The following is a 26,589-nucleotide window of genomic DNA, read 5'->3' on the forward strand; positions in this document are numbered from 1 at the left end:
ATGGGGGTTGGCACAGGTGTTCGGTAAAGGGCCAGATAGTGGAGATTTTTGCCTGGCAGGTCACAGGATGCCTGGTGCACTACTCAGTCCTTCATCTCTCCTGGTAGGCTTCAGACAGATAAAACACCCAACTGAGCGGCAGAGTGAACCAGAGGGTTTGCTTAGTTTTGCTTATTTTATTTTTGAGACCTTTGATTTTGGAATAATTTGACACTTGCAGGTAAGTTACAAAGGTAGTGTTTTGGTTACCTAGTGCCGCTCTGACAAGAATATTCCACAAATAGGATGGCTTTAGCAAACAGGAGTTTATTCTTAAAATTTGGAGGCTTTAAGCCCGAGTTCAAAGTGCCAGAGTCTAGGGGCTGGATGAAAGCCCCACATCCTTGGGGTTCAACTCTGCCTCCTGCTCCCTGCCCACTGAAGCTGGAGGCTTTCTTCACTCAGCTGCTGGCAGCTGAGGCTGACAAACCCAGGGTTGACAAGTAACAGGGCACAGTCCTGATATTACCAAACTACGTGGCAGGCCATTAATTCAAGTCCATTAAAAGTCCCAAGATCGGCAGAGCGTGGCAGGCTGCTGAACAACATGGCTACACGCAGGGTTAAAGAGTGCCGTAAGCTCGAGACCATTCCCAAAGCTGCTGCTTAAATACGGGAAGCAGACCATATCCCTGAAGCAGCTACTCAGCTGCTCCAATAGATTCCACCGTGGAGTTACTAGCATTCTCACCATGGGAAGTAACTATATCCTTCTGCCCAGACACTCAACCAAGCCCAGCCAAGGTGACACACAAACTTCACCACCAAAGGTAGGCTAGGGAGTTTCCATATCCCTGCCCCCACACTCTTGGGGGTTAACAGTGTTCCTTCCACAAACTGTGGGGTGTGGACACTCACACAGATTCTCACTCTTGGGATGTACTGCTGGACCTGTCAGCATGAGTAGGTTTAACTGAGTCGATTTTACTGATTCTGCACCATCTTTACCCCACATCTTCATTTAAAAGAATGTTTTTAACCTAGAGAAGACTTGGAAGAAGAATACAGTAAATACACAGGTGTATGCCCTCCAGCTGGCTTCCCAAAGGCTTTGTCTGGTTCCCACATTTCTTTGTCTGGATGTGTACTTTTATTTATTTGGCTACATTTGAAAGTAAGTTGCAGAGGTCACCCTGTTTTGCTCCTAAGAGCGTGAGCATTCGTGTCCTGAGAATAAGGACATTGTCTTACATAACTGTACTAGGCACTTAATAGTAATTTTGTGTCAGCAAAGTTAGTGTCTGTGTTTCCCCCAGTTCAGACACTCACTGCATTCAGTATATCTCCTTAGATCTCCATTAACTGAGAGCAGGTCTCTGCTAGTTGGTTTTTGTGCTGTTGACTTGTACCTTTGTGGCCTTAGCTCTGACTGCTCTGCTCTTCCCAATGTTCCCTCCCAGCTCCTTCAGAACTCTGCCTACACACCAGTTCTGGGAAATCTTCCACAATCCTGCAAGACCAGGATGTTGTTGTTGTTGTTGTTATGTGCCGTCAAGTCGGCCCCAACTCATAGCGACCCCTCCTTGGGTTTCCGAGGCAGTATCACTACAGAAGTAGGATTGCCCAACCCAACAAGACCAGGATAGGCTTTGTATTCTTCACTATCATGGGCTCACAATCAATATAAAAAAAACAGTTGCACTTAAGAATATCCTTGACAAAGCAGTGAAAACCATTAATTTTATGGCCCTTCTTTTCAGTATTCTGTGTGATGAATGGGAAGTACATGAAAAGCACTTGTGTTGCCTTTTGAGGTTTTATGGTTGCTTGGGGACAGACCCATCTGCAGCTGTTTGAGTTACTAGCTAAATTAGCCACTTTTTTCATGGAACACTATAGAACGGTAAGTATGGTTATTTCTTACTAAATGAACAAAGCTAGTTTATCCCCTCAAGGAAAACAACTGGCAGTATTTGTTGTCCATAATAAAAGTTGAATAAAAGCTGAAAGTGAGGATGACTTGAGGTACTTACTGATGAAGTTTGAAGAATACAGTCTGCAGTATGGATTACGTCTCAATATAAAGAAAACAAAAATCCTCACAACTGGACCAATGAGCAGCATCACAATAAATGGAGAAAAGATTGAGGTTGTCAAAGAATTCACGTTGCTTGGTTCTACAGTCGATGCCAATGGAAGCAGCAGTCAGGACATTAGATGACGTGTAGCACTGGGAAGGTCAACCGTGAAGGAACTGTTTCAAGTGCTGAGGAGCAAGGATGTCTCCTTGAGGACTAAGGTGCGCCTGACACAAGCCATATTTCCAATCGCCTCGTATGCATGTGAGAGCTGGACAATGAATAAGGAAGACCAAAGTAGAGTTGATGCTTTTGAGTTGTGGTGCTGGCGAAGAATGCTGAAAGTCCCATGGACTGCTAAAAGAACTAACAGATCTGTCCTGGAGGAAGTGCACCCGAAATGCTCCCTGGAAGCGAGAATGGCCAGACTTCGTCTTACCTATTTTGGTCATGTTGTCAGAAGGGACCATTCCCTGGAGAAGGATGTCATGCTTGGTAGGGTGGAGGGTCATCAAAGGAGGGGGAGGCCTTCAGTGGGATGTATTGACATGGTGGCTGCAATGATGGGCTCAAGTATAGCAGGGATCATGGAGCTGGTGTGGGATCAGGCAGTGTTTCGTTCTGCTGTGCATGGGGTCGCTATGAGTTGGAAACCACAGCACCTAATAACAACAACAACAATAAAAGTTGAGTTTTGATGTGAAGTTGGAGTTTTGGAAAGTTTATTTTCACCTGACAGCTTCCCAGTATTTAAAAAGTTTTTTTTTTTTTTTTTTTTAACGTTATCCGTGCTAACATCAGTGAATATGATGGTTTTGATGTTATATAATGACCAACATTTGGAAGATCTGCAAAACCCAGCACACCAGTATTTCCCAAATGACCAGATCAGGTTATTATAAAATCATGACTGGGAGAAAGATTCATGGAAAGTGAAGACAGACCATTGGGTTTTAAAGTAATACAGTACAAGTTCATCTTTATGGTTTTAGGTCCTATGTTGTAGCTGGCCTTTACAGAGAAACAAACTCTGTTGGGTTTTGGTGTACTATTAAAGAAGAACAAGAAGGATAACCACAGTTCCCTGAAAAGGCTATTAAAACACTTGTCCTTTTCTGACACTTGATCTGTGTGAGTCCGAGTTTTCTTCATAAGCATTAACCAAAACAGCATTGCACTGGAATGACTGCAGAAGCAGCTATGAGAACCCAGCTGTCTTCCATTAAGCCTGACACTAAAGAGATTTGTAAAAAATGTAAAACAATGCAGTGCCCCTCTGCTCACTAAGCATGGCTTTGAGCTGGTTCAGTCATGGCTGGTGAAGCAAAATCAGAACAGACCTGAATTTGTAAAACGTGGGTGAAGCAGATTAATAAACGGAATGGGAAGAATTGTGAGTTGAAGCACTGGAATGGGAGACGCAGAAGATGCATTGTTAGCGCTTTCAGGAGCCTTATGTGGGAGATTAGATTATTGGCAGGACTATGGAGAGTCATGTACATTCAAAGCAGGACAGTGGCTGCTATCTTTGAGTGGGGCACTGCTGTTTCTGACTCTGCCTGTCAAGAAATTTGTTGCTGTGCAATACACATGCTGTCCTTGTTTTCTTAGCAGGAGATGAAGTTTCCGGAAGGGTGGTGACCTATAATTTTCCCCATTCTGGTTATCTTTGCGGCTCAGCTGCATTTTGGAAATTTGGGTCTGTTCCATTTTCAGCTTGTGGGCCATGACTGATCAGGAAGAACTGGTTTAAAACCCTGTCATCAAGGTTTTGTTGTTGTTTTAGATGGGGTGCTTTTCATAAAAAACGTTTTGTATGTCAACATGCAATGGGTTGTTTCTTAAATCTCAAATAAATTCATATCCAAACCTGTTATGTTCTAATTTCAATGTGGTAAATATCGGTAGACACAACAACGCACGTCAGCTCAAGCTCTTGGAAGGGGGCTCACTGATTTTTAAGGGGGTAGAGGGGGCCTGAAAACCAAAAGTCAAAGAACTCCCTTAAAAGAGTTAAGCCTTTTAAGGAACTTCACTAGAATTTGTGTGTGTTAATGTGCTAAGGTTTTGATTTTGACCAGTCACTTAAAAATTTGAAATTTTCCTTTTTCTTCCCCCCGACAAGTATTGGACTTCTCATGATTTAAAAATTTATTTATGAGAACTCTCAGGAACTTGAGCACCATTCGTGTGTCCGTCCAGAAAGCTGTCTAGAAGGGAGCACTGTGTACCTGCTCCCTCCTGCACGGCCACACCGTGGTCTCTGTCCCCCAGCTCGTCCTGGGGCTGCCAGTGGCGAAGCATCACACACACACTGTGGGGGCTGCAGGGCCCGTCTCTTTCTTGAATGTGTGGTTGATACCTCAGGAGGTTTCTGTAATTTGGAAGGCAAATGCTGTCCCTTGAATCAAACATCTTCACTCTGTAAGGAAAGGGACCCGACCTCTGAGGCTAGCCCAACATTCTTTTTCCGGTGTTAAAGTGGCTTGATGAGGGTCTGTCTTACGAAAGAAACAGCATTGCCTGAGTGTTGCTGAGCGAGTGGAAATCGTGGGAAGATGGTATGCTGCTTGCTCCTGGTTTCCTGGAGCAGCTGGTACTGGGCCAGTCAGGTGGACCTGAGTGTTCTCACCCTCCCGTGTCATCCTTGGCCCCCTGCCCAAGAGCCATCTGCGACAGGAGTTAGGATCTGAGTGTTTGACACATCTCAGGTTAATAAAAACAGATTTCTTGGCTTACTTCATACTGGTTTTCTGTTTATTTTTATTACGGCGTTTATATCCAGAAAGACCTTGGCTGAATGGGGTGACCCTTAGCTCCTCTTTGGTTTCCTTGTCTCTGGACATGGTGCTTTTCAACTGCATGCCACTTAGCCGCCTCTTCACGCGGGGACAAGAACTACCATCCTGACGTCTGTGGAGTTGTGGACTCGCCACCACCCCAGTGCTCCAGGGCAGAGAGCAGTCAGTAAGGAGGGGCTCTCCCGTGTGCCACACCATCTCTTGCGCACACTCACACCCTCTGTGACTCGTGTTTGGGGTGTGTCCTCTCGGTGCCAAGGGCAGCTCCTAGCCCTGGGTCTCGCCAGCAGCGTAGGGCCTCCTGCTCATCCTAGGCTCATCCAGAGTGAGGACGATGGCAGTGGGCTTTGGTGTGAGATGTGAAAACACTCAGACTACCTCTCTGTCCCAGATCACACTCTGGGGCAGGGGTTGTGCCAGGGATGAGGTGGGAGGGTGGGACCCACTGCTCCGCCTTCCTAGCCCAGTGTCAGCCGCACCGTTTGTGGAAATCGTCTGTTTAGACGGGTCACTGTGTGTGCCTGCTGCCTGGTCATCAGTTCTGGGGGAGCCAAGTCTGATGATGAGAAGGCTCACAGCTGGAGGATCTCCCCTCCTGTGGAAGTACCTTGTGCAAACTAGACGCAGCATGAGGGCTTAGCAAGGGCTTGGTAGGGACACAGTTCTACAGAGAATGGGCAAAATCGGTGACACCCTGTTGTCCCCTCTGCAGAGCCCGGCTGATGAGGTTCACGCCAGAACGGAGACTGGGAGGCCTGAGGTGTTCCTCCTGCTACTGTTCACGTAAAGAGGGTGGACACCCAGTGCTCTGATTTTTCTAACCTTCACTGCAGAAGCTCCCTTTCACCCTCCGTACAGTAGTTCCTCTTATTTCCATTTTAGCGACTTTGTGGGTTTAGCATATGGATCGCCCAGATAATTTTTACAAGTTGTGGAATTGAAAGTGCGCTTGTGGTTGTGTATCCCAGCTGCTGAGCAGCTGCTGGCACCCAGTGCTGACAGGAGGTGAGCCTCTGCTTCGCTTCCTGCTGTTGACAGCTGACGTGCTGTTGACGGTCATCTCACGTTGCCAGCTGAGGAACTAGACCTGCAACCTAACTGCAGCTCAGTCCTACTGAAATGAGAACAGACCCAGAGAGCCTTGCCCTCCCGCAAGGTTTCGTGACAGAGGTGCTGGCGCTGGTGAGCAGCTGGTGGGACGCGGATCCTTGTTCTCCCCTGGAGACCGTGCACCCGTCCACTGGGGGCCGTGTGTAGCGGGCCCTTGCTGGGCTGTGGGCAGAAAGAGGGAGAGCCCTGTCCTCATGGGACTTCTTTTCTGTTAGGGAGACAGATCCTGAGCAAGACCAATGTTTAAGCTATTAGAAAGTTAGGAAGGAGCCCTGGTGGCGCAGTGGTTAAGCGTGTGACTGCTAACCGAAAGGTCAGTGGTTTAAACCCACCAGCTGCTCCACAGGAGAGAGGTGAGGCAGTCTGCTTCTGGGAAGATTGACAGCCTTGGAGACCCTGTGGTGCAGTTCCACTCTGCCCTCTAGGGGCGCTGTGGGTCGGAATCGACTCCAGGGCAGTAGGTTTTTTTAGTAAGTTAGGTGACAGGAGCCTCACAGAACCAGGACAGTGGGGTGTGGGTGCTGGTGGGGAGTTTCCAGGTTAAGTGGGCTGCTCAGCCACAGGTGAACCAGGGAAGGTGACGTGAGCTGAGACATGCAGGTGGGGAGGGGCACATGGATGTCTGAGGACAGGTGCAGTGACGTGCAGGCCCAGTGAGGCCATGGTGCCCAGTCAAGAGAGAGCAAGGGGGAGGGAGTGTGGGGGACATGGAAGAGGGCAGGGGGTACACTTTGGGAGGCATGGGTGCGGGTTGCCCACGTCATACCATCTTGTGAGGCGTTGCCAGGATTGATTTGGGTGAGGTAGGAAGTCTCTGGAGGGATGTGGCTCTACGTGTGTTTAATTGGCGTCACTCTGGAGAATCGAGGACAAAGGCAGAAGCAGGGAGGGCCGATGGGTGGGCATAGCTGAGTCCAGATGCAGACTCCTGGCCCTGGGCCGGTGGTGGTGCTAGAGGTGGGGAAAGGAGGCTGGTGCTGCATGTGGGCAAGCCTGCCTGTGGACTGGGTATGAGAGACAGAGGCCCCAGGAGGGCTGGGAGGTTTGGCCTGAGCACCTGGGGTTGGGTGTTGCATAAACTGAGCTGGACAGAGTGTGGCCAGGTGGCTGGAGGTCAGGAGTTCCGTTTGGACATGTGGAGACAGACTGCCCGCCCCGGGGATGGCTGGTGAGCACTGTGCTGCGTGGACCCGTGTGGCAGCCTGCAGAGTCAGCCCGTTGGTGGTATCGTCTGCAGCGCGGCTGGTGAGCTCAGAAGAGCCCAGGCAGGCTGAGTGCATTCCTGGTCAGAGGGGGCAGTGCAGCGCCCACGAGAACCAGTGGTACTGGGGTTGGAGTGAGATGCTGGTGCGGGCTCAAGCAGGACTGTGAGGAGAGGAAACGAGGCGGCAGTGCTCTGAGGGGGCAGAGCCCTGGGGTGCACTGGGGAGGCAGCAGCATGCTGCTCAGTGGGAGTGGCCCAGAGGAGGGTGGGGCCAGAGGAGGGTGGGGCCTGGAGGAGGGTGTGAAGTGAATGGGAGGAGGGTGGGGCCAGAGGAGGGTGTGAAGTGAATGGGAGGAAGATGGGGCCAGAGGAGGGTGGGGCCAGAGGAGGGTGTGAAGTGAATGGGAGGAAGGTGGGGCCAGAGGAGGGTGGGGCCAGAGGAGGGTGTGAAGTGAATGGGAGGAGGGTGGGGCCAGAGGAGGGTGTGCAGTATATGGGAGGAGGCCTCTTGGAGAGTGGTACCCTGGGGGAGGATGAGGGTGGAGGGGTCTTAAGTTGGGAGAGGGACAGATGGAGCTGAGCCTGAGGACAGGAAGGACTGGGCTGGAGAAGGCAAGGCTTAGGGTCCAGGGGACCAGCAGTGGCCACAGGCGGCGGGGAGGGTTGCCCTTGGTGCACTGCGAGTCGTGGCCATGGACTTGGGTGCCCTCCGTGGTATGGGCGCAGGGGACTGAGAGATGGCTTCAGCCAGGCTTGAAGAGGACACTGGGGCATCCATCAATATTTGGTGTAATGGCTGGTTCTGTAGAGTTACTGCTTCATTTTAGAAAAACCATTTCATGGTGATATGTAAATAATAACACACGCTTCTAGAAAGGTCACACAGTTGAGAAAGAGAGAGAAAGTGAAGTGAGCTCGTGGCGGCCAGGTCTCCTTCGCCAGCAGGTCACCGGGGCGGTGTGCGTCTTTGCAGACCTGCTTCTCCGCACTTGGGCGTGCACACGGACAGAGCTGCACGTGTCTGTGACTGTGAGGAGGCACGGTGGGGGTCTGCAATTTGCCATTTTTGTCCCCTCCTGCTTTTGCTGTGTTGTGGATCATTCCCGTTTTTGTCCCCAGGACTTGCCAGAAATGGCAGATTGAATTCGCCACAGTGGCCACCATGTGTGTCACTCTGGTCTGCTTCCCTTGGGCTCCTTGCCCTGGGCTTTTCTCTGCAGACCTTCACTATGGGCAGAATCTTAAAGGCCTCTGTCCTGGCAGCAGAACGCTTCTGAGTAAACACTCGGCTCCTGTGTGGGGTCTTCATTGGGAAGAGGTTAGGGCTTGATGGTGACCTTGGCACCTGTTCCTCACAGCCTTTAGCAGCCAGGAAAGAAGCCTGCACTGGGCACACAGAAATGGTTTCCACTTGCTGCTGGTGAGAGGCAGGCACTTCCACTGGAAGCCGTGGACGAAGCAGTGAGCGGTGGGCTGCAGGGCAGACCAGCCGTGGACGGAGCAGTGAGCGGTGGGCTGTGGGGCAGACCAGGCAGCTTCAGTCTGGTGATAGGTGACAGTCTCCAGACTCATGCTGTTCAAGGCCAGGTGACCGACGGTTCCCCTTCCTGTCTCAGATAAGTTGATCAGGGGAGTTGGTGGCTCCATAGACCCAGGCTCTTTCTTTCCGGCCTCTGTCCTTCCGTCCTGGCTCCATCTGCTCACCCTCATGGTGGGCCTGGATCCAGTAGGAGGTGAGGAAGTAGTTGAAGAACAGCAGGCCGGGCGAGGAGCCTGTCCCCTTTTAGCGGGGTTTGCAGGAGCTGCCACCCGCCACTTCTGTGTGTGTCTCCTAGGCTGGCGCTTGGTCACGTGGCCAGCCTGTGCTGCAGGAGAGGCTGGGAGGCACAGGCTTTGTCCGGTGGCCCACCTGGACTTCAGGGCTCTCACACTGAGCAAGGACGGAGAGCAGGGGCCGGGGCATCCAGGCCCGTCACTGTCTGCAAAGCCTCTGGCCTGGTGTGGGATTCTCTCTCTGTGCTTTTTCCGGGAAGGGTACCCAGGTTTTTAGTAGAGTGCCATGGTGATCTGTAGGCCAGGAAGTTTTCAGTCCGCCCATTGGAAGGTCGGCTGGTTGGTTTTGTCTGGTGGAGGAGTACAGTCTGCCTTCCTTGTGTCCCGGTAGCTTCTTCATTGGGAAAACAGCTGAGGTGTGGTTTGTGTGGCTTTGGCTTTCAACACTGTGCCATGAGGGCCACCGTTAACCTTTGGGCCTGACAGGCCCTCCTGGATCAGCCAACGGAGGTCCTACCCGACTTGCTGAAGCTGAAAGGTGACCAGCATCCCGCTGTTGACCTGGACACTGGCTTCGGCCTCTCCTCCGAGAGAGCTGTGGACAGTGAGCTGGCCGAGAGAAGAGCTGAGTGCCCGGGGCCTGCCTCAAGGAGCATGTGGTCTGGTGGGGCAGCTGCGCGCGTCCGTAGGCTGATTTTTGAGTGCCAGGGCCTTGGTGTTTTGGAAACCAAGGTCTCTGAGCCCATACAGAGTCTTCTTGAGCTTGAGGGGACTGACCCCTCTGTCCCAGACACGGTCAGAGTCTTACCTGAGCTTGAGGGGAGTGACCCCTCTGTCCCAGACACGGTCAGAATCTTACCTGAACTTTAGGGGAGTGACCCCTCTGTCCCAGACACGGTCAGAGTCCTACCTGAACTTGAGGAGAGTGACCCTTCAGTCCCAGACACGGTCAGAGTCTTATTTCCTGAGCTTGAGGGGAGTGACCCCTCTGTCCCAGACCCGGCGCTGGGGGTGAGCCGTCAGCCCAGGGCGGCCCTGCCCTGCCAGGCACAGGCTCGGGTACCTGACACACAGCTCCCCTGGTCATGGTCACGCGGTACGCCATCCTCTAGGCAAAGGGAAGGCTGAATCAAGGTGCTGCCGTCTGCTGTAGGCCGTCAGAGGGTGCAGGGTGGAGGCCTGCTGGGGTGGAGCCGCAGTGCCGGGAGGGTGCACCACCGTGGGGGGCAGCAGCCGCAGGGCTGGGGGCCAGGCTTGGCAGGGTGGTATGTGCAGCAGGCATGTGACCCCAGGCTCTGGAGGCAGCAGGGCCACTGGAGATGGGGCTGGAGGTGGTGGCTTTAGGAGGTAACTTTGGAAGCAGCAGGAGGAAAGGGTTGGGAGAGTGGATGGCTGTCAGGGGAGGCTAGTGCAGGGGTGAGGAAAGAGGCTGGGAGCTGCATTTAGAGCGGGTGCCTAAGGGTCAGCGACCAGGAGAGGAGCCCCGTGGCCCCGTGGTGTCCTGTTGGGTGCACGTGGTTGGCCTTCCACTGTCACACGTCACCTGCTCATTGTGCCCCCTCTCTCAGCCTCTGTCTTGTAGGCCCCAGTCACGCTGTGAGCCCGCCTCCTGCTCAGGGACCAGCCTCCCGCTGCGCGTTCCGGATGATGTCAGAACAGGACCTGGCGGACGTGGTTCAGATTGCTGTCGAAGACCTGAGTCCTGATCACCCGGGTACGGAGCCCTGGCACTAGGTGGCGTGCCATTCTCTGTTCTTTGAGGGATCACAAGGGTTTCTGACATGTTCCTCCTTCATGAGGAAGAACACACGAGGCAGGTGCTGCGGGGAAGTCCCAACTCTCAGCATGTGGGCAGCATGGCCCTGCAGCCCTCCACCCCGTGACCCGTCCCTTCCCCAACGGGAGCCCAGCAGCCTGGCCCCCTCTAAGGTTTGCACACACGTGCGCCTGCTGTGGGGCCATGGGACACGTGTCCTACAGCTTCGCTCCTTACCAGCTGCCCCTTCCACAGCTCAGTCTGGTAGCAGATCAGGGAGCCGATGCTGTCAGCTCAGACCGCGTCCACTTCGCTCTCTGACCAGCGCCCCCAGATCTAGATGGGCCTGGTTTACTGAGCGCTTTCCTTTCAGATGGCTGTTTCCACGGTTTGCAGTTCTTCTTCAAGGCCATGCAACCTTGCAGTAAAGATCTTTCCCCATACATCTGGTCACATATTTTTGCGGGGTGAGCTCCCAGAAGCAGAATTGCTGGTAGCTAATTTTTTCAGAAGATAGTGACAGATTTTCCCAGAAATGCGTTATTAACTCACCCTACCAACAACTGTGTGTGCAAACAGTGTCCTCCCCACACACTTGCTGGAGCTGCCAGTTTTTCATCATGATGTCCCAGGCACAAACCCACTTTGAAACTTCAACTAAATATTGGTTTTAAGGGAACCCTTCACAAACAAAACTCTAACTCACAGGAACTTTGTCTCTGAAAGTCCGTCTACTTGTTACTTTATAAAAAGATTTCTTTGTCTGAGTTTTCTCTTTTTCCACCGCGCAGTTTTACATCTTTGGTATTTCTATGAAGTTTGGAGCAGCTGGCTCGTGCATCCAGGCCTGACCGTTAGGTTGTGTGGTGATATTTTAGAACGTTAGAATCGAAGTGCTGCCATTTTCCTCACAAGGAAAGAGAATTTCAAAAGTCTCCTGAGAGGGCACGCTCTCTATCTTGTGTGCTCTGTTGGGTCTGTCATTGTGGGACAGCACTGGAAATGATTTAGTAATTAAATGCACTGAAGACAGTGTCTCTGGAATGCTGTTCTTTATTCAGAATTTCACTGTGTCTTGGAGTTCTTTCTAAGGGTTACCGATGCATACACATTTTTGAAATGCTGGTGATGGTTTGGTCAGCTAATGCAGAAGGCTTTGGAAAGCACACTGGCTATGTCAGAAGGAAACTGCCCCGGGTCCACACATCTGAAGCATTTCAGAACAATTAAAGTTCTGATAGCTTACTTCCCAAATGAATCCTTTCTGTGTGGACGGCAGTTCAAAATCCAGAGACATCATTTGTAATCTTCATTTGGTCCATCTCTGGTCTTTAACAAGTGGAAGTGACAGTCCTGGAGTTTAGTCAAAGCCTACTGTGGACACCACTCCAGAAACCTGCAGAGACCCAGGGCCTGCAAACTCAGACCCTGAGGAGCGGGCACTGCTGGCTGGCATGCACTACCGAGTGGCGCTGCTGTGTGCCTCCATAGTCTTTCCCCTCGTTTCTAAACTATGAGCTTTGCACAGTTACAGTACAGCCTTTAAAAGGCAATCAAGCCAGCAGAAGAAATAGTGCCTCGCACGACCCCTGAGACAGCACTACTTTCAGACTGTGAGCATGGGTGTGCTTTGAGGTTTCCTGGTTTCTGTGTTGGCATGCATGCCTGTACCTGTCTGAACACATGAGGTATCATTTGATCAGACCTCTTGTCCCCACTGAGTGTTCATCATTTCACAGGAACATGATAAAGGGCCTTGGTCACGTTCTAAAAGTGTTAAGTGCGGAATTAGAGCAAGCAGTGGGTGCACACTGCAGCCGACAGCAGAGCTGGGACATCGTGCCGCTGTCCACTGCCCGGAGCCTACGCTGGCACTCGCTGGGAGGGCTGTCCTTCCCCACGGCCACGGGCAGGGCGTTTCAGGCCCTGCACTGTGGGAAGGGACGGGTTTCTGTTTAGTTCGGCATGGTGGGACTGCTGTGCTTATCGATGTAGGAGAAATTGGCACCCGCAGGGGACGGTCTTGTTTTTGGAGTGAGCTACCCAGCGGCCCAGACTCAATGATATTTCCCAAGTGGCCACTCACACCGGGTGACCATAGAGCACCAGATCAGAAGCTGCCTCTTGGACGTTGGGGTGACTCAGTGGCCTGTGAAGGAGATCGTGCGTCTGGTGTCTTACTGTCACTGGGGTTGGCCGGGGGGGCAGGAGGGAGGTCCTATTTTCTGCCTGACTGAGAGTTCTAAGTTTAAACTGTAGAAGGTAACATTTACAGTTGACATGCTCTTGACAGAGGCAGCCTCTGGGTGTGGGTACTGTCTGCTGTCTGAGCGCTGACACGCTCCCGCGTCCCCAGCGTCAGTACTGTCTGCCGTCTGAGCGCTGACACGCTCCCGCGTCCCTGGCGTCAGTACTGTCTGCCGTCTGAGCGCTGACATGCTCCCGCGTCCCTGGCGTCAGTGCTGTCTGCCGTCTGAGCGCTGACTCGCTTCTGCAGACCCGCTCAGGTGAAAGGCTAACTCTCGATCTCTGTCCCCAATTCCAGTTGTCTTGGAGAATCATGTAGTGACAGATGAAGACGAACCTGCTTTGAAGCGCCAGCGTCTAGACATCAATTGCCAGGACCCCTCCATAAAGGTAAAGGTCTGCTAGGGTGTTAGCGGGGACTGCCTGAAGCCACGTGCTCCCTTGAGACACCTGGGGACAAACGTTGCAGAGCCCGACATTCTCAGTGTCCCCTTGGCGCTCTGCAGGGCCACTGCTATGAGCAGACGGGCATGGGGAGCTGTGTGCCGGGTGGTCTCCGCTGGGAGGAGGTGCTTCAGTACTGGTATTTCAATGTGCTCTGGTAGCGTAGTACCTAAGGCACTTGACTGCTAACCAGAAGGCTGGTGGTTCAAACCCACCAGCCACTCCTTGGAAGGAAGATGGGGCAATCTACTTCCGTAGTGATAACTGCCTCAGAAACCCAAGGAGGGGTCGTTATGAGTCGGGTCCGAGTCGACGGCACGTAATAACAACAACAACAGACAGGGATTTTGGAAATCACAGTTGGGCCAGTCAGTTCTTTTTGGACCCTTGAGTTTACTCGTGTGGTCCTGGGATCAGAGGGCACGATCAGCAAGGATGAGACTGAGAAAGCTGCGCAGATGAGAGTGAAAGTACCCCATCCGCACGCTTGCACACCCTTGGGTGGGCCCAAGCAGCCAGGCTTTGTCTTAGCGGGCGAGTGCATTGCCCCTGTGAACCGCCCTGGGAGTCCTGTGTTCATACAGGGTGTTCAGTTAGGAGCAGCCTGTTCATTTCATCAACCCCGAGAAGCAGGGCCTTAGCACGACACTTGAAGACGGGGCGGCTGCCAACTGCTCAGAGGGAAGGCGGCTGCCCTACTTGTTGGTAGTTGGTGTAGAGGCAATTCCAACTCACCACGACTCTGTACTATATTTTAAAATAAAATACGTCTGTAATTTTATCACAGAAGATGCATTTGTGGTAAACAGTTTAAACAATGCAGAGATACACAGAGTAAATAAATACAAGTGTCCAAGCCTTGTCCCTGGTCCCATTGGGCTGCATTTCAATGCTGCCAAACATGGAGCCATGTGCGCTATTTGGAAACATTACTAACCAAAATGCCAGAGCTCTTTAATGAATAGAGTTGAATGGTTGATGGCTACCATCAGTTGTATGCAAGACTTACTTATAAATACCATTCCCCACTGCTCGCTTCTCTGTGTCATTCCTTTGCTTGGTAAGTGGTTTTCTCTGTCTGTGGCAGTAACTGTCACCCAGACCCCAGCCAGCTTCAGTTCTAACGCAGGACGGAAGAGGCATGGTTTTGTTGTAGCTTGTGGGCTCAGGAGCCAAGCACTCACCTCCTGGTGAGAATGCCTGCTGGGTTAATGGCAGTCCTGTCCTGGGAATTCACTCCGTAGTCACGGCTCCTCGGCTTCCAGCAGGCCGTTCCATGGAAAAGTGCCTCTCTTGTTGGTGAAGATGACCGGCTGCCAGCCCCTGACCACAGTTTAGCCCTGACCTGCCGGCTGGCCGTTCTCCATCCTCCACGCCACTTTACTGTCTGTGCCTCCGCAGTAGCAAGAGGGCAGCCTCAGATGTTAGATACCTCGTCCGTGGCCCTCTGCACCTCTCCCAGGAAACTACACGGGTGCACGTAACCTCTGCAGGAGATGTGCTTGGTCTTCTGCGAACGCACCAAACGACAGCACCTCTCCTCCTCCTGGGCCTTGACGTCGCCTGTCGGGTCTGTCATGTGGCCATGCTGTCACCCTGGTGCCCTGCAGATCCACTCAGAGGAGAAGGGGGAGCGGGGTCCTGCCAGGCAGGTGGACACAGGCCTGTCTCCCCTCCCTGGTGTCTGCGGCCCAGAGCAGCTCAGTGGGCTCCATGGCCCTCATCTGCTTCCTGTGGCTTCAGGCACCGCGCTCTTCCACGCTGGGGGCAGGCAGGACGGGAGGAGGGGACAGGCTCTTCATCATGTTCAGAGGCTGCATTTCAAGTCCAGTGCCACCTGCTGCTACGCTGGGTGAGGGGACACCTTAGGGAGCCAGGCTGTGGCATGGGAGCTTTGTGCTTCATGGAAGGTCTCTTAGGGTCCGCGTCCACTCCCCTGTGTTCCCTCGGGCGGCAGCGGACCAGCCCTGTCTCCAGGGTTTGAGTGATGCACTTCCTGCTCTCCAGGGTGTTCTGAGTTAAGTCACCGAGATGAGTGACACACGCTGCTTGGCGTGAGCCACTAGGTGGCAGACTGGGCATTCAGGAAGCCCCACATGACCGAATCCCAGGTCCATGGAACCTAGATGGACCACCGTCTGAAGCGGGTGGTACGGCACATGCTTGGGCAAGGCCAGGGCTCTGGGCTGCCTCTAGGTCAGGGGTTGGGGACAGCAGAGTAGTTTGTGTGTCACTTGGCTACGTGACATAACAGCATACTCAAGGTCACCTCAGTGTTTATTAGGGAATGAAAGCAGAGTTAGGCATTACAGCTACAGATACAAGCAGAGGCACGGTTAGCGTGAGATTTTAAAGCCAATGGTCTAGCTTGACTGCATGGAGAGAGTGACAGCCATGAGAAGTCCCTGCTGAGTGGCCCTTGGACTGTCTCCTGAAGAGCAGGAGGCCTGCTCTAAAGCGTGTCTCTTCTCGCCCTCTGTCACAGTCCTTCCTGTACTCCATCAACCAGACCATCTGCCTGCGCTTGGACAGCATTGAAGCCAAGCTGCAGGCCCTCGAGGCCACGTGCAAGTCGCTGGAGGAGAAGCTGGACCTGGTCACCAACAAGCAGCACAGTCCCATCCAGGTGCCTATGGTGGCCGGCTCCCCACTCGGGGCCACCCAGACCTGCAACAAAGTGCGATGGTAAGGGTGCTGGGGCCACTGCTCTGCCTGAGAGAGGGCTTCCAGAACGTTCTGCTGCAGGAAGGGCTTCCAGAACGCTTTGCCTGTCCCCACCCAATCTGCTGCTCAGCCCGGGCCCTGTGGAGACGAGCCGTTCACAGGCCTCATGTGCGAGTCCAGTTAGACCAAATCAGAGCCTGAGATGGTGGTCTCATGGACCTGCCTTGGTGTTAGTTCTCCTCTCTGACCTGAGCCGCACGGAGGCAGCTTTGCTCTGTGGCCAACCGCAGTCTTTGAATGTGTACATTGGTGCCTGTTGTCTTTCTATGCACTGGTGCTGTTAGATCTTCTGTCTTCGTAGTAGTTTTGATAACTCTCCTGCCACTATCAGTTCCCTCTCGTCTCAGGAAGCTCTCATACATCTCGCGTCACTCCACCTCAGTTTCACTCCGGTCTGTGGCTCTCATTGTGCTTATTTCGGTGGTTACTGTTGGGATTTGCAGTCGAATCTTGGAGCAAGGAGGAGGGAGGTGTGGTGTTCTCGGCTCGTTGCTGTCTGAGCAGTTCAGCTCGGGTCGGGAGGCCTCCCAGAAGGCGCTGCCCTGCTGATGCTCTGTGAGCTGTGCACACACCACAGCCTGCAGTTTCGTAGGCCAGCTCGGCCGAGGCTCTGGTGCAGAGTCAGCCCTCCTGTTCCCATCTTCTCTTCTGCTCACACCAGGGAGCAGGGCCGAAGTGTGGCCTCAGGCAGAGTTTATCTTGTACCTGATGAATGTGGAGCGATTTTCAGAGGCCTTTCTGTTGGGGTTCTACTGAACCGCCTGCCCGTGAGGAGCGGAGTGGGCTGTGGGCTGGGGCACCATGAGTGCAGATGATGGCTGCAGCCTCCTGCCTGCGAGCAGTGGGCGTGGGGCACAGTGGACGCAGATGAGGGAGGCCGCAGCTGTCTGCCCTTGAGGAGCGGAGTGGGCATGGGGTGGGCCACGGTGGGCATGGACGAGGGGCTGCAGCAGCTTGGTGTGACCGCCCCATCCTCCTGCCACGTCTCTGAGCTCCCTGCTGCTGGGGCGGCGTGCTGTGTCTCTGGAGGCTGAGAGCTTAGTGCTCTGCGAGTTGTAGGGCATGGGCAGGGACAGGAGCTCACTGCTTGGCTTTGGGGTACCCTTACCACCTGCAGTTCCAAGTGCCCATTGGTCTGGTCTGCCTGGGGCAGCCTGGGCTGTGCTTGCTGGTGGTCAGTGGCCCCTTCTCTCACTCCCAGCCGTGCCTGGCTTGTCCAGAACATTGCCTGGCCTCTTGCCTGAGACCACCTGGTGGTGGTAGGTGGTGTCTGCTCCTGGAGGGAAGGTGGTGGTTCCCAAGGTCCCCTTCATGGGGCCTCACCCATGTTTATCTGTTGTCACAGATCACCAGCTGATTTTTGCCAGTGGACATTTGTTGAGCATGATCTCTGTGCCTGGCTGTGTCCTAGGCTCTTGGGCAGAGGCATCCACCCCACTATACCCAACATCTAACCCTAAAAGCCAGCATTTAGAAAATATAGTTTATGAATTAATGTAGTGCTTTAGCTGTAGCATGAACGGAAAGACAGTAGTGATGACAAGATACCCACATCTCGTATGTCCGTAGCCGTCTCGGAAGACGGGAGGGATGAATAAGCCCTGTCCCACCCTCTCTTGGCGTGATGAATGAAGGCCGCGGGCATCGGGTCCAGGGCTCTCCTGTGGCCACTCGATGCTGTGGCTGCTTCCAGTCCAGGAGGATGGGCCGCCCTGGTGAGCTCTGCGAAGCTTCAGATAGTGAAAGGGTAGCGTCTAGCCTACACTCACGGCCGTTGGAACCCAGGAAGTTTGGCTGGCATGAAAGCCGGACAGAGCTGTTGTGTATGTGCTGTAAGCTGGAGTCAGGGCATGGCGCAGAGACTGAGGAGCAGGAACGAGTGAGGACTGTGGGAGCTGGGAAGACATACATGCTGTGGTTGCGCCACACTGAAGGACATTCGCTCCCTGGTCCGTGCTCACTCAGTCCCAGCAGGCCTCCTACCCTCTAAGCAACAAGGCGGGAATGGACGATGTGCTTCCTGCTGACCGAAGCTCCCTCCTCTGAAGAGGGGCCTCCTTGGCCACTTGTCCCTTCTTTGCTTGTGTTTGGTGAGAATCTGGTTGTTCCGAGTCTGTATTTCTGGATCTGTGAGCTTATTACCTTTGTAGAGCTGATGGGGGACTCCAGGGGAGTGAGCTGTGTGATGACAGCTCTTAGGTCCTGTGAAGGCCATATTTTTGGGGTCTCATCTGTAATCCGGAGGGTCCATGATGTGTGGAGAGGAGTAGTGCCTCTGGGTGTCACCGGGTCTCTGGGCTCAGGATGTGGCTGGTGACTGGCCGGGCTGCGTAGGTGTTTGGAGTCTTTGTCCAGTGTCCCCATCTTTGAAAAGGAAAACAGGAGGAGGTGACAGGGACCTGCCTAGGGGTCCTTTAGCCTCATGGTTCTCTCACGGATCTTATTATAAAGACCCTACCTCACTGAGGCACATGTGACGGGAGCGACTGGCACCCACACTGTGAGTCCACTCCCTGACGGGTGCAGGTGACCATGGTCAGGGCATCTTCCTGCACCCCCACGCACACACAGCAGCCAACAGCAAGAGGTTGGAGCTTTAAAGGTGTTTCTGAGACGATACTGGCAGTGGAAGTGTTCTGTGTGAACGTGGGCCTCAGTTATGTGATCTGAGTGTCATTTGGGTGCCAGCATCAGAATCGCTGTGGGACAGTTTTCAGGGTGACCATCTCAGCAGGGCACCATGTTCCAGCACATGTAGAGAGATCCACTTGATAGATAGATCCAGTGTTTGGAGAGGGTCTGCTCGGGCGGACCGGTCGGCACGCGGAGGTGGGTGGATGGAGCACACAGAGCTAACCAAGCACCTCACTGGTACTCAGAGCTTCACTGCCCTTCATGCCGACAGACAGATCCAGGACCCAGGGAGGATCCCCCTGGTAGATGGATGGAGCCAGGCTCCGGGGACTGGGGGAGCGAGCACAGGAGGGACGAGGGACGAGGTGACCCATCTGGACAGTTGTCTTGGCTGGGGACAGCCCCGGGCCAGCTCGGCTGTGTTCAAGCCGGGCGGCAGTGCCTTCCTGGGCAGAGGCCGTCTCGTGGAGCCAGGTGCTGTGGTCTCTGGGTGGCAACCTGAGCCTGGTGGGTTGGTTGGTTTCCATCCCTCAGCAGAGCATTAACTAGAAGCCCACTCATCCCTCTAGTTTCTAGAAGCCTCAGCTTCCTGTTTCCGAGACCTTCCTTCTTCAAAGTTCACAGTGGGAGGGGGCTGTTGCCTGGCTTTGATGCAACCGTAGCGAGCCGCAGGCCTCCGTCCTGCCCGGCTTCAAAGAAGGGCTTCTGCTTTCCTGCCTGTTCTGGGAGGCGCCTGGGCCGGGCGTGTGGGTGGGCTGTAGATCTCCGTTCCTTCCACCTGGTTGCTGGTCCACACCATGCCTCCTGAAAGCTGGTGGTGGCCGATTCTTTTTTTTTTTTCATAGTAGCTTTTTTCTTTTTTCCCCTTCTTTTATGAACATTGAAGGGTATTAGTGGAAAAGCTATTTTGGGTTTTGTAGCTTTCTTGGGTTCTTGGTACAAAGTAGGTCTTCCTCTGAGCATCTGAGTTCTGGAATGGTGGCAGATGCCAGGACCTGCTGGGTGTCTTCTGTGAGGTTGAGGTGTGGGAACCAGGGTTGCCCATCCCCACGGGTCGTAAGGAGTCAGGTGCCCTTAACAGCATGTAACCTTCCGTTGGGGAGCTGAGCCTTGTCTCAGGCTGCCCTGGCTCACTGCTGCCTTGTTGGCAGGAGAAGAAAGAGTCCACGTTCCCGACCCACTTGTTCCTCTCCTGATGTGGGACATTTAAAAATGTGACCGTTTCATTATCTTTCATATATTTCCAGTAGAGCTTAAATCCCACCCTCCATTTCAAGCACCCCACGAGCAGACCACTGACAGTGATGTTTTGTATCGTCCTTTTTAATTTTCTGCTTTTGTCTCCATGTCACTGCCCTCACAGAAGTCTGTCCTGTTAACCAGGCTGTTGTGTTGTGGGACAGAAGTGTGTTTATGAGGTGAAGTGGAAAAAGCCATGTCCTGGTAGTCCACAGTCTCAAAAGTGCACCAAGACTCGTTGTCGTTAATAACAGATGGTAGCGTGCACTGTGAGGGCCCCTCCTGACAAGGTGTGTGGCCTCCCCTTTCCGGTCCTGAGCCCATGGACGATGGTGACATTGGCCTCGATGGTCAGGGTTTGGCCTCTGCTCTCCTGGTTCTGCTTGTTATAGTCCCCTGTCCTGAGCGACGTGACGTGCACGCAGATGTCTGGGGAGAGCAGGAGTTTTAGCGCAGCCATGTTCTTCAGTGCTGTGAGTCGCGTGGCCCGAATGCTAGTGATTTGCCTTCAAACCCAGCTCGGCCCCACTTGAGTCTTGTTGCAAGTGAAGAATCATACAGCAACCCACTTCAAGTGGAGATTTGGGTCAGCAGCAAGGCACTCAGGTTCCCATGCCCCCCAGTACCCACACTGACCCCAGCTTTGCTCCCAGGCTTCTTCACATCCTGGCCAGGACGCCGTGGTGCCAGCATGAGCAGGTGGGGAAGGAAGGGCTTTGGAGTTGGGCACACCTTGACCAGACATGTTCTCTTTGGGGAATCATTTTCAGGAAATAATAATATTGTTCGATAATTTCCACATTCTGTGGGATCACCTTTCTTTGGAATGGGTACAGGTATGGATCTTTTCCAGTCAGTTGGCCAGGTAGCTAGCTGTCTTCCAAATCTCTTGGCATAACCGAGTGAGTGCCTCCAGTGTGGCATCCATTTATTGAAATATCTCAATGGGTATTCCATCAATTCCTGGAGCCTTGTTCTTCGCCAATTCCTTCATTGCAGCTTTGACATCCTCCTTCAGTATCATTGGTTCTAGATCATATGCCACCTCCTGAAATGGATGAAGATCGACCAGTTCTTTTTGGTACAGTGACTCTGTGTATTCCTTCCATCTTCTCTTGATGTTCCCTGCATCATTCAATATTTTGCCCATAGAATCTCTCACTATTGCAACTCGAGGCTTAAATTTTTTCCTCAATTCTTTCAGCTTGAGAAATGCTGAGCGTGTTCTTCCCTTTTGGTTTTCAGACTCCAGGTCTTTGCACATTTCATTATAGTAATTGGCTTTGTCTTCTCGAGCTACTCTTTGAAATCTTATATTCCATGGAACAAAACCATAAAAAAACCAAACCCACAGTCATCCAGTTGATTCTGACTCATGGCGACCCCCACTGGGTTCCTGAGGTGGTAAATCTTTACAGAAGTCGACTGCCCCATCTTCCTTCCATGGAGCAGCTGGTGGGTTTGAACCACCAACTTTCTGGTTAGCAGTCAGATGCCTTAGGCACTGCGCCACCAAAGCTCCATGGAATAGAATGGGGACATACCACATGCACACAAACTACCTTAGTCTTGTGTTCGGTGTCTGTGAGAGGTTACCATGTCCTCTAACCCCAGTAACCAAGTCAGAAGTCTCCTGGGTTGCCTTTGATACCTGGCCTGTGGGTGGGTCGTGAGAATTGGAGGAGGGTTGCTCAGGTGGGAACAAGTGGATGGTAGAAATCAGCCTTGGCCTGAAGTATGGCTCATGCTCTTTTACTCTAGGAAAAGGCCCCGTGGCCCTGAAACCTGCCTGGGGTTTGGAGCGGTACTGGTTGTGCTGCTCTGGAGTGTGGGTGGTTGCCAGTCATGGGCGTGACGCTGGACGAGAGCCCACATACACTCCTGGGTCCATGAGATCATCTCATTTCTGAGCAGCCCTTGCAGAGCAAACCCCCAAAATCAATCCCTCCAGAGAAATCCACCCTCCAGCACCCCAAGTTAATTTTTAGGGTGAAATCAAGAGTGACACTATCTTCTCAGTTGCCTTGGCTTTGCATCTCAAGGGGCTGGTTCTTTCCCGCCCCAGCATCGACAGAGGTGAAGGTACTAAGGGTAGAAACATGACACAAGTGGCCACCACACATGGCAACCTGCCTTGGGATTGAGCTGAGTCAGCTGCTGGGCTGGGGACACATACTGCTCCCTCCAGGTGACTGCCAGGGGATGGTGAGACTCCGGTATGGACTACCCTATCGGGTGTGACTGCTCTTCTAAGCAAAGGCTGAGCCCCCTGGTCACTTGGTGTGTTTCCCGAGGACTTGGAGGCAGTCAGTGTTGTGTTCTCCCACGGCACTCCCTCCTGCTGTTTGCCCTGTCTTTCTAGAGCGCTGCCATGCTGGAAGCACAGTGACAAATAACGCTTATGAGAGTCTGAGCGTGGTCTGCAGACATGAGGGGGGAAGGAAGAGTGTCACTCAGACGTATGGCCTGAGAAAGCTTCCCTGCATGGTAACACTGGTAGCCTCTGCATCTGCACCACAGTGTGTTCAAATCCCTAGTCATGCAGCCACCAGGGAAGCTGACCTCTCTCATAGAACCGTCTCCAGTGTGGTCTCACCCAGGGCTGGGCCACCCTCCAGCAGTGTGGGCCACTGTTGGGGGGACACCCTTCCAGTAGTGTGGCTACTGGGGGTGTGGGAGGACCACCCTCCAGCCATTCAGTGGTGTGGCCCCTGGGAGGACCACCCTCCAGCCATTCGATGGTGCAGTCCCTGGGGGACATCCTCTAGCCATGCAGCGGTGCGGGCCCTGGGAGGACCACCCTTCAGCCATGCGGTGGTGCACCCCCTGGGAGGACCACCCTACAGCCATGCGGCGGTGCACCCCCTGGGAGGACCACCCTACAGCCATGCGGCAGTGTACCCCCTGGGAGGACCACCCTCCAGCCATGAGGTGGTGTGGCCCCTGGGGGGCACCATGTAGAGGCGCAACCCCTGGGGTTGCCTGCCGAGGTCTCTGGGGCCCCTCCCAGTGAATGTGGCCTTGTTAAGGTCTCTTTCTCTTTGTGATTCTTTGTTCCGTAGCGTCGTCCCCCAGACCACAGTCATACTCAACAGTGACCGGCAGAGCGCCGTTGTAGCCAAGATGGACGACCCCCCGAGCGACAGGGCACCGACTTCCCTGGAAAATGTCATTAGCAAGTCAGTAGCCACAGCAGCAAACCCACCTCCACTGCCACCGTGACGCGTCCACGAGGGCCAGGCTGGGGCCAAGCTCGCCACTGCTCCCTGGGAGCCATGGGCGCACAATGGGGATGGACACCTGGCCTGGGCTGGCCTTGCTGCTTCCCGGGGTCATGTCCTGGTTGTTAGGTGGACCGCGCGTGAGTCAGGAGGGAAGACGTGACATTCTGCGCGTGGTCTGGCGCTCACTGTGTCACTTTGCATTTTCACAGCAGGAGGTGGAGCCTCTCTCCTCTCAGGCTGCCCTATGACCACGTAAATCTGTCTATCTCTGTCTCCCAGCCTGTCTGCTACCCAGACACCCTCCTTGCCTTTGCTGAGGACAGCACAAGCGTTTGGATGTTGTCACTTTTCTTGTACCTTTGCTCCTAAGACGTTTGGAAGGCATGTTTGGTGGACAGGGCGAGTGAGCAGACTCCACCTTGTGTGGAGGCAAGGCAGGGCCTCCTTCTTACCTCCTGACACTCAAGGAGACTTGGGCGCCCATGCCTATGTCCCCACAGAGCCCCAGTGTGCCTTTTCTCCTCCTGCTTTGTCCTGTTTTCTTGAGGGTCTTAGCTTCCTCTGCTGGGAGTTGTGGTGAGGGAGGCAGGATGGTGGCACTGCTAGTGTGTCTGGTTCTCAGCTGTGGAAGTGGCCTACTGGCCAAGAGGAGCACAGGTCAGGGATTTGGGTGAGGGCAGCCACCCCGACCCTTGGTATCCAGGGACAGGTGCAGTGTGGACGAAGAAGTCTGTGGAAGCCCCGCCAGTGTGGCTGTCATTGTGACCCTGTGACTGTGCAGACAGGGAAGTTCTGTGTGTAGACAGGAATGCTGACCAGTGAGTCGTCACCTGGCAGCCTCCTCTCTTAGGGAGCTATCTGGAGGTGGCTGTGCTCCTGTTATGCTGGCCTTGTTTATGCTGGTGCAGGGACTCCATGTGGTGGGACCATCTCCTGGGCTTCTGATGGGCCTGATCCTCCTTGGGGTTTCTGGTCAGCAAGAGGGTCAGGAGGAGGCTGTCATTTCCAGAATGTCTGCTGCTGAGTGTTGAACACTTTGAGATCAGAAGGTGCGTCTGAGGACTGAGTCACAGTGAGATACCATTGTCCTTGTTTTGTGAAATGGACATTTTTGTAAAATTCTGGAGGGTTTTTTTTTTTGTTTTGTTTGTTTCTTCCAAACCCAGACTCTTTTCTGCTGTGAAGTTGCTGTCAATCTTGAGAGCGTGCATATAGGGAGGCTGTGTAGCCCAGCGGTCCTTGCGGGGGCGGACTGTGCTGGGGGTGGGGAGAGGCGTTGGGCTTATGTGAGTTGACCCCTGTGGTCTGTGTGGGAAGGCCGTGTGCTCAGTGGTCCTGGCCTGGGTGGACCGTGCTGATGAGGGGTGGGGGAAGTGTTGGGTGTGTGCTGGTGCCTGTGCCTGACTGCTTTCACCATGTGGGGCTGGCCTTGTCTCCCTTCCAGTGCAGTGCCCGGGCGGCGGCAGAATACCATTGTGGTGAAGGTGCCTGGCCAAGAGGACAGCCACAACGAAGATGGGGAGAGTGGGTCCGAGGCCAGCGACTCTGTGTCCAACTGCGGGCAGTCAGGCAGTCAGAGCATCGGCCACAACGTCACTCTGATCACCTTGAACTCCGAAGGTGAGCCCACAGAGCCTTTCCTTCCCTTTGTCTCAAAAGTACAGAAAGGTAGTGTATGTTCACCTTTTGAAAAAGGAGTACCACAATGGTGAAAATCACCCAGATTCCAGGGATTGCCGTCAACCTCTGGTCTTTGTCTGTTAACGCACAGGCTGTGTTTATGAGTCTATAACCTACTTTCTTGTAGGACGTAGAAAATCCCATTCGTGAATGCACATTTCATCCCCCCTGGGGACCAATGTTCACTGATTGCATCTGGTTCCAGATGCTGTTCACTTGTGGGCATGGTCACTTTTCATTTTCCTAGTTACTGGTTTCTGAAGCCAGGTCCTCATCTGTGTGTGAATGTCAAGATGGACTGGCAGGGCTGGGGTGAGAATCACATGTGCAGTGCTTGCAGGAAAGCAGCTCTGTTCTTCCAGTGGATTTGGAGTACATGTCAAGTTACTCATGCCAGGCCTGATGCTCATTTATCTGAAGTTTTCCAGTCGAGGGACAGAAGCTTCACACTTTGGGGGTTAAGGGTTCTCATGTTGTTGTGGCGTTAGGTGCCAATGAGTCAGTTCCAACCCAGCGACCCACGTACAGTCGACTGGGACACTGCCTTGTCCTGAGTCATCCTCACGATCCTTGCTGTTTGAGCCCGTTGTTGCAGCCACCATATCCGTCTGTCTCCCTGAGGGTTGTAGCCGTTCTCCAGTACTGCGGTGACAGAAATACCGTAAGTGGATGGCTTTGACAAAGAGAAGCTTATCCTGTTACAGTTTAAGAGGGAGGCTAGAGTGCCAGCTCTAAGGAAAGATGAGGCTAGGTAGTCTGAATTCAGAGCGTTGGCTCCAAGAGATGGGTGGAGGCCCCTCAACTTTGGGCTTCAGTTCTGCCTTTTGTTCCCAAGGAGCAAGTAGGAGGCTTCTCATGACTCGCGCAGCTGCTGCCTGCCGAGGCTGGTGAATCCAAGATACTGGGAGGCAATATAGCAGGCCACTGGCTCAGGCTCAGGAACTGGAGGTGTTGCACCAAATGTAGGATCCCAAAATGAGAAAAATGAGCTGGAGACCTTTCCCAAAGCTGTGTAGACTGGAAGCAGGCCACTCCTCAAAGGCAACTCCCCATCAATTGATTAACCACTCACAGTAGATTCCACCACAGAGGTAATGATGCTACATCCAACTGCCAAGGCTCTCAAAATCACGGCCCAGCCAAGTTGACACACAGCTTTAACTACCACAGGGTCTTCCTCTTTTTCATTGACCTCCTGCTTCACCAAGCATCATGTCCTTCTCCAGGGACTGGTCCCTCCTGGTGGCATGTCCAAAGGATATGAGGTGAAGTCTAGCCATCCATCCTCACTTCTCATGAGCATTCTGGCTGTGGTTCTTCAAAATGGCCAATAGCAGTCCGTCTCGGGTCATGAATGCCTAGGATTAGTGATCAGCAGAAAAAATAATGCATTTGAATTGTGGTGTTGGTGAAGAATATTAAATACACCATGGACTGCCAGAAGAATGAACAAATCTGTCTTAGAGGAAGTGTAGCTGGAATGCTTCTTAGATGCAAGAATGGCCAGACGTCGCCTCTTGTGCTTTGGTCGTGTCAGAAGGGACCAGTCCCTGGAGAAGGATAACATGCTGGGTAAAGTGGAGGGTCAGTGAAGAAGAAATGGCTTCGGAAACGCGGACCGACGCGGTGGCTGTGACGGTGGGCTTCGGAAACGCGGACCGACGCGGTGGCTGTGACGGTGGGCTTCGGAAACGCG

The 26,589-nt window shown here is 53.4% G+C and overlaps 1 protein-coding gene across 1 annotated transcript in view; it reads left to right on the plus strand.

Annotated features, from left to right (window-relative positions):
- The first annotated feature begins 10,589 nt into the window (after positions 1–10,589).
- Positions 10,590–26,589, plus strand: part of LOC103195569 (BTG3 associated nuclear protein) — a 69,531-nt gene continuing 53,531 nt past the window's right edge. Inside the window, exons 1-5 of the mRNA XM_007939157.1 lie at positions 10,590–10,659; positions 13,247–13,338; positions 15,878–16,077; positions 23,052–23,168; positions 24,658–24,833. Of these exons, the coding sequence (XP_007937348.1) occupies positions 10,590–10,659; positions 13,247–13,338; positions 15,878–16,077; positions 23,052–23,168; positions 24,658–24,833 (655 nt within the window). The remainder of the gene's footprint in view (positions 10,660–13,246; positions 13,339–15,877; positions 16,078–23,051; positions 23,169–24,657; positions 24,834–26,589) is intronic.

This window comes from Orycteropus afer, unplaced genomic scaffold (assembly GCF_000298275.1).
Source record: "Orycteropus afer afer isolate SDZICR_OR568_19922 unplaced genomic scaffold, OryAfe1.0 scaffold00057, whole genome shotgun sequence".
Lineage (NCBI taxonomy): Eukaryota > Metazoa > Chordata > Mammalia > Tubulidentata > Orycteropodidae > Orycteropus > Orycteropus afer.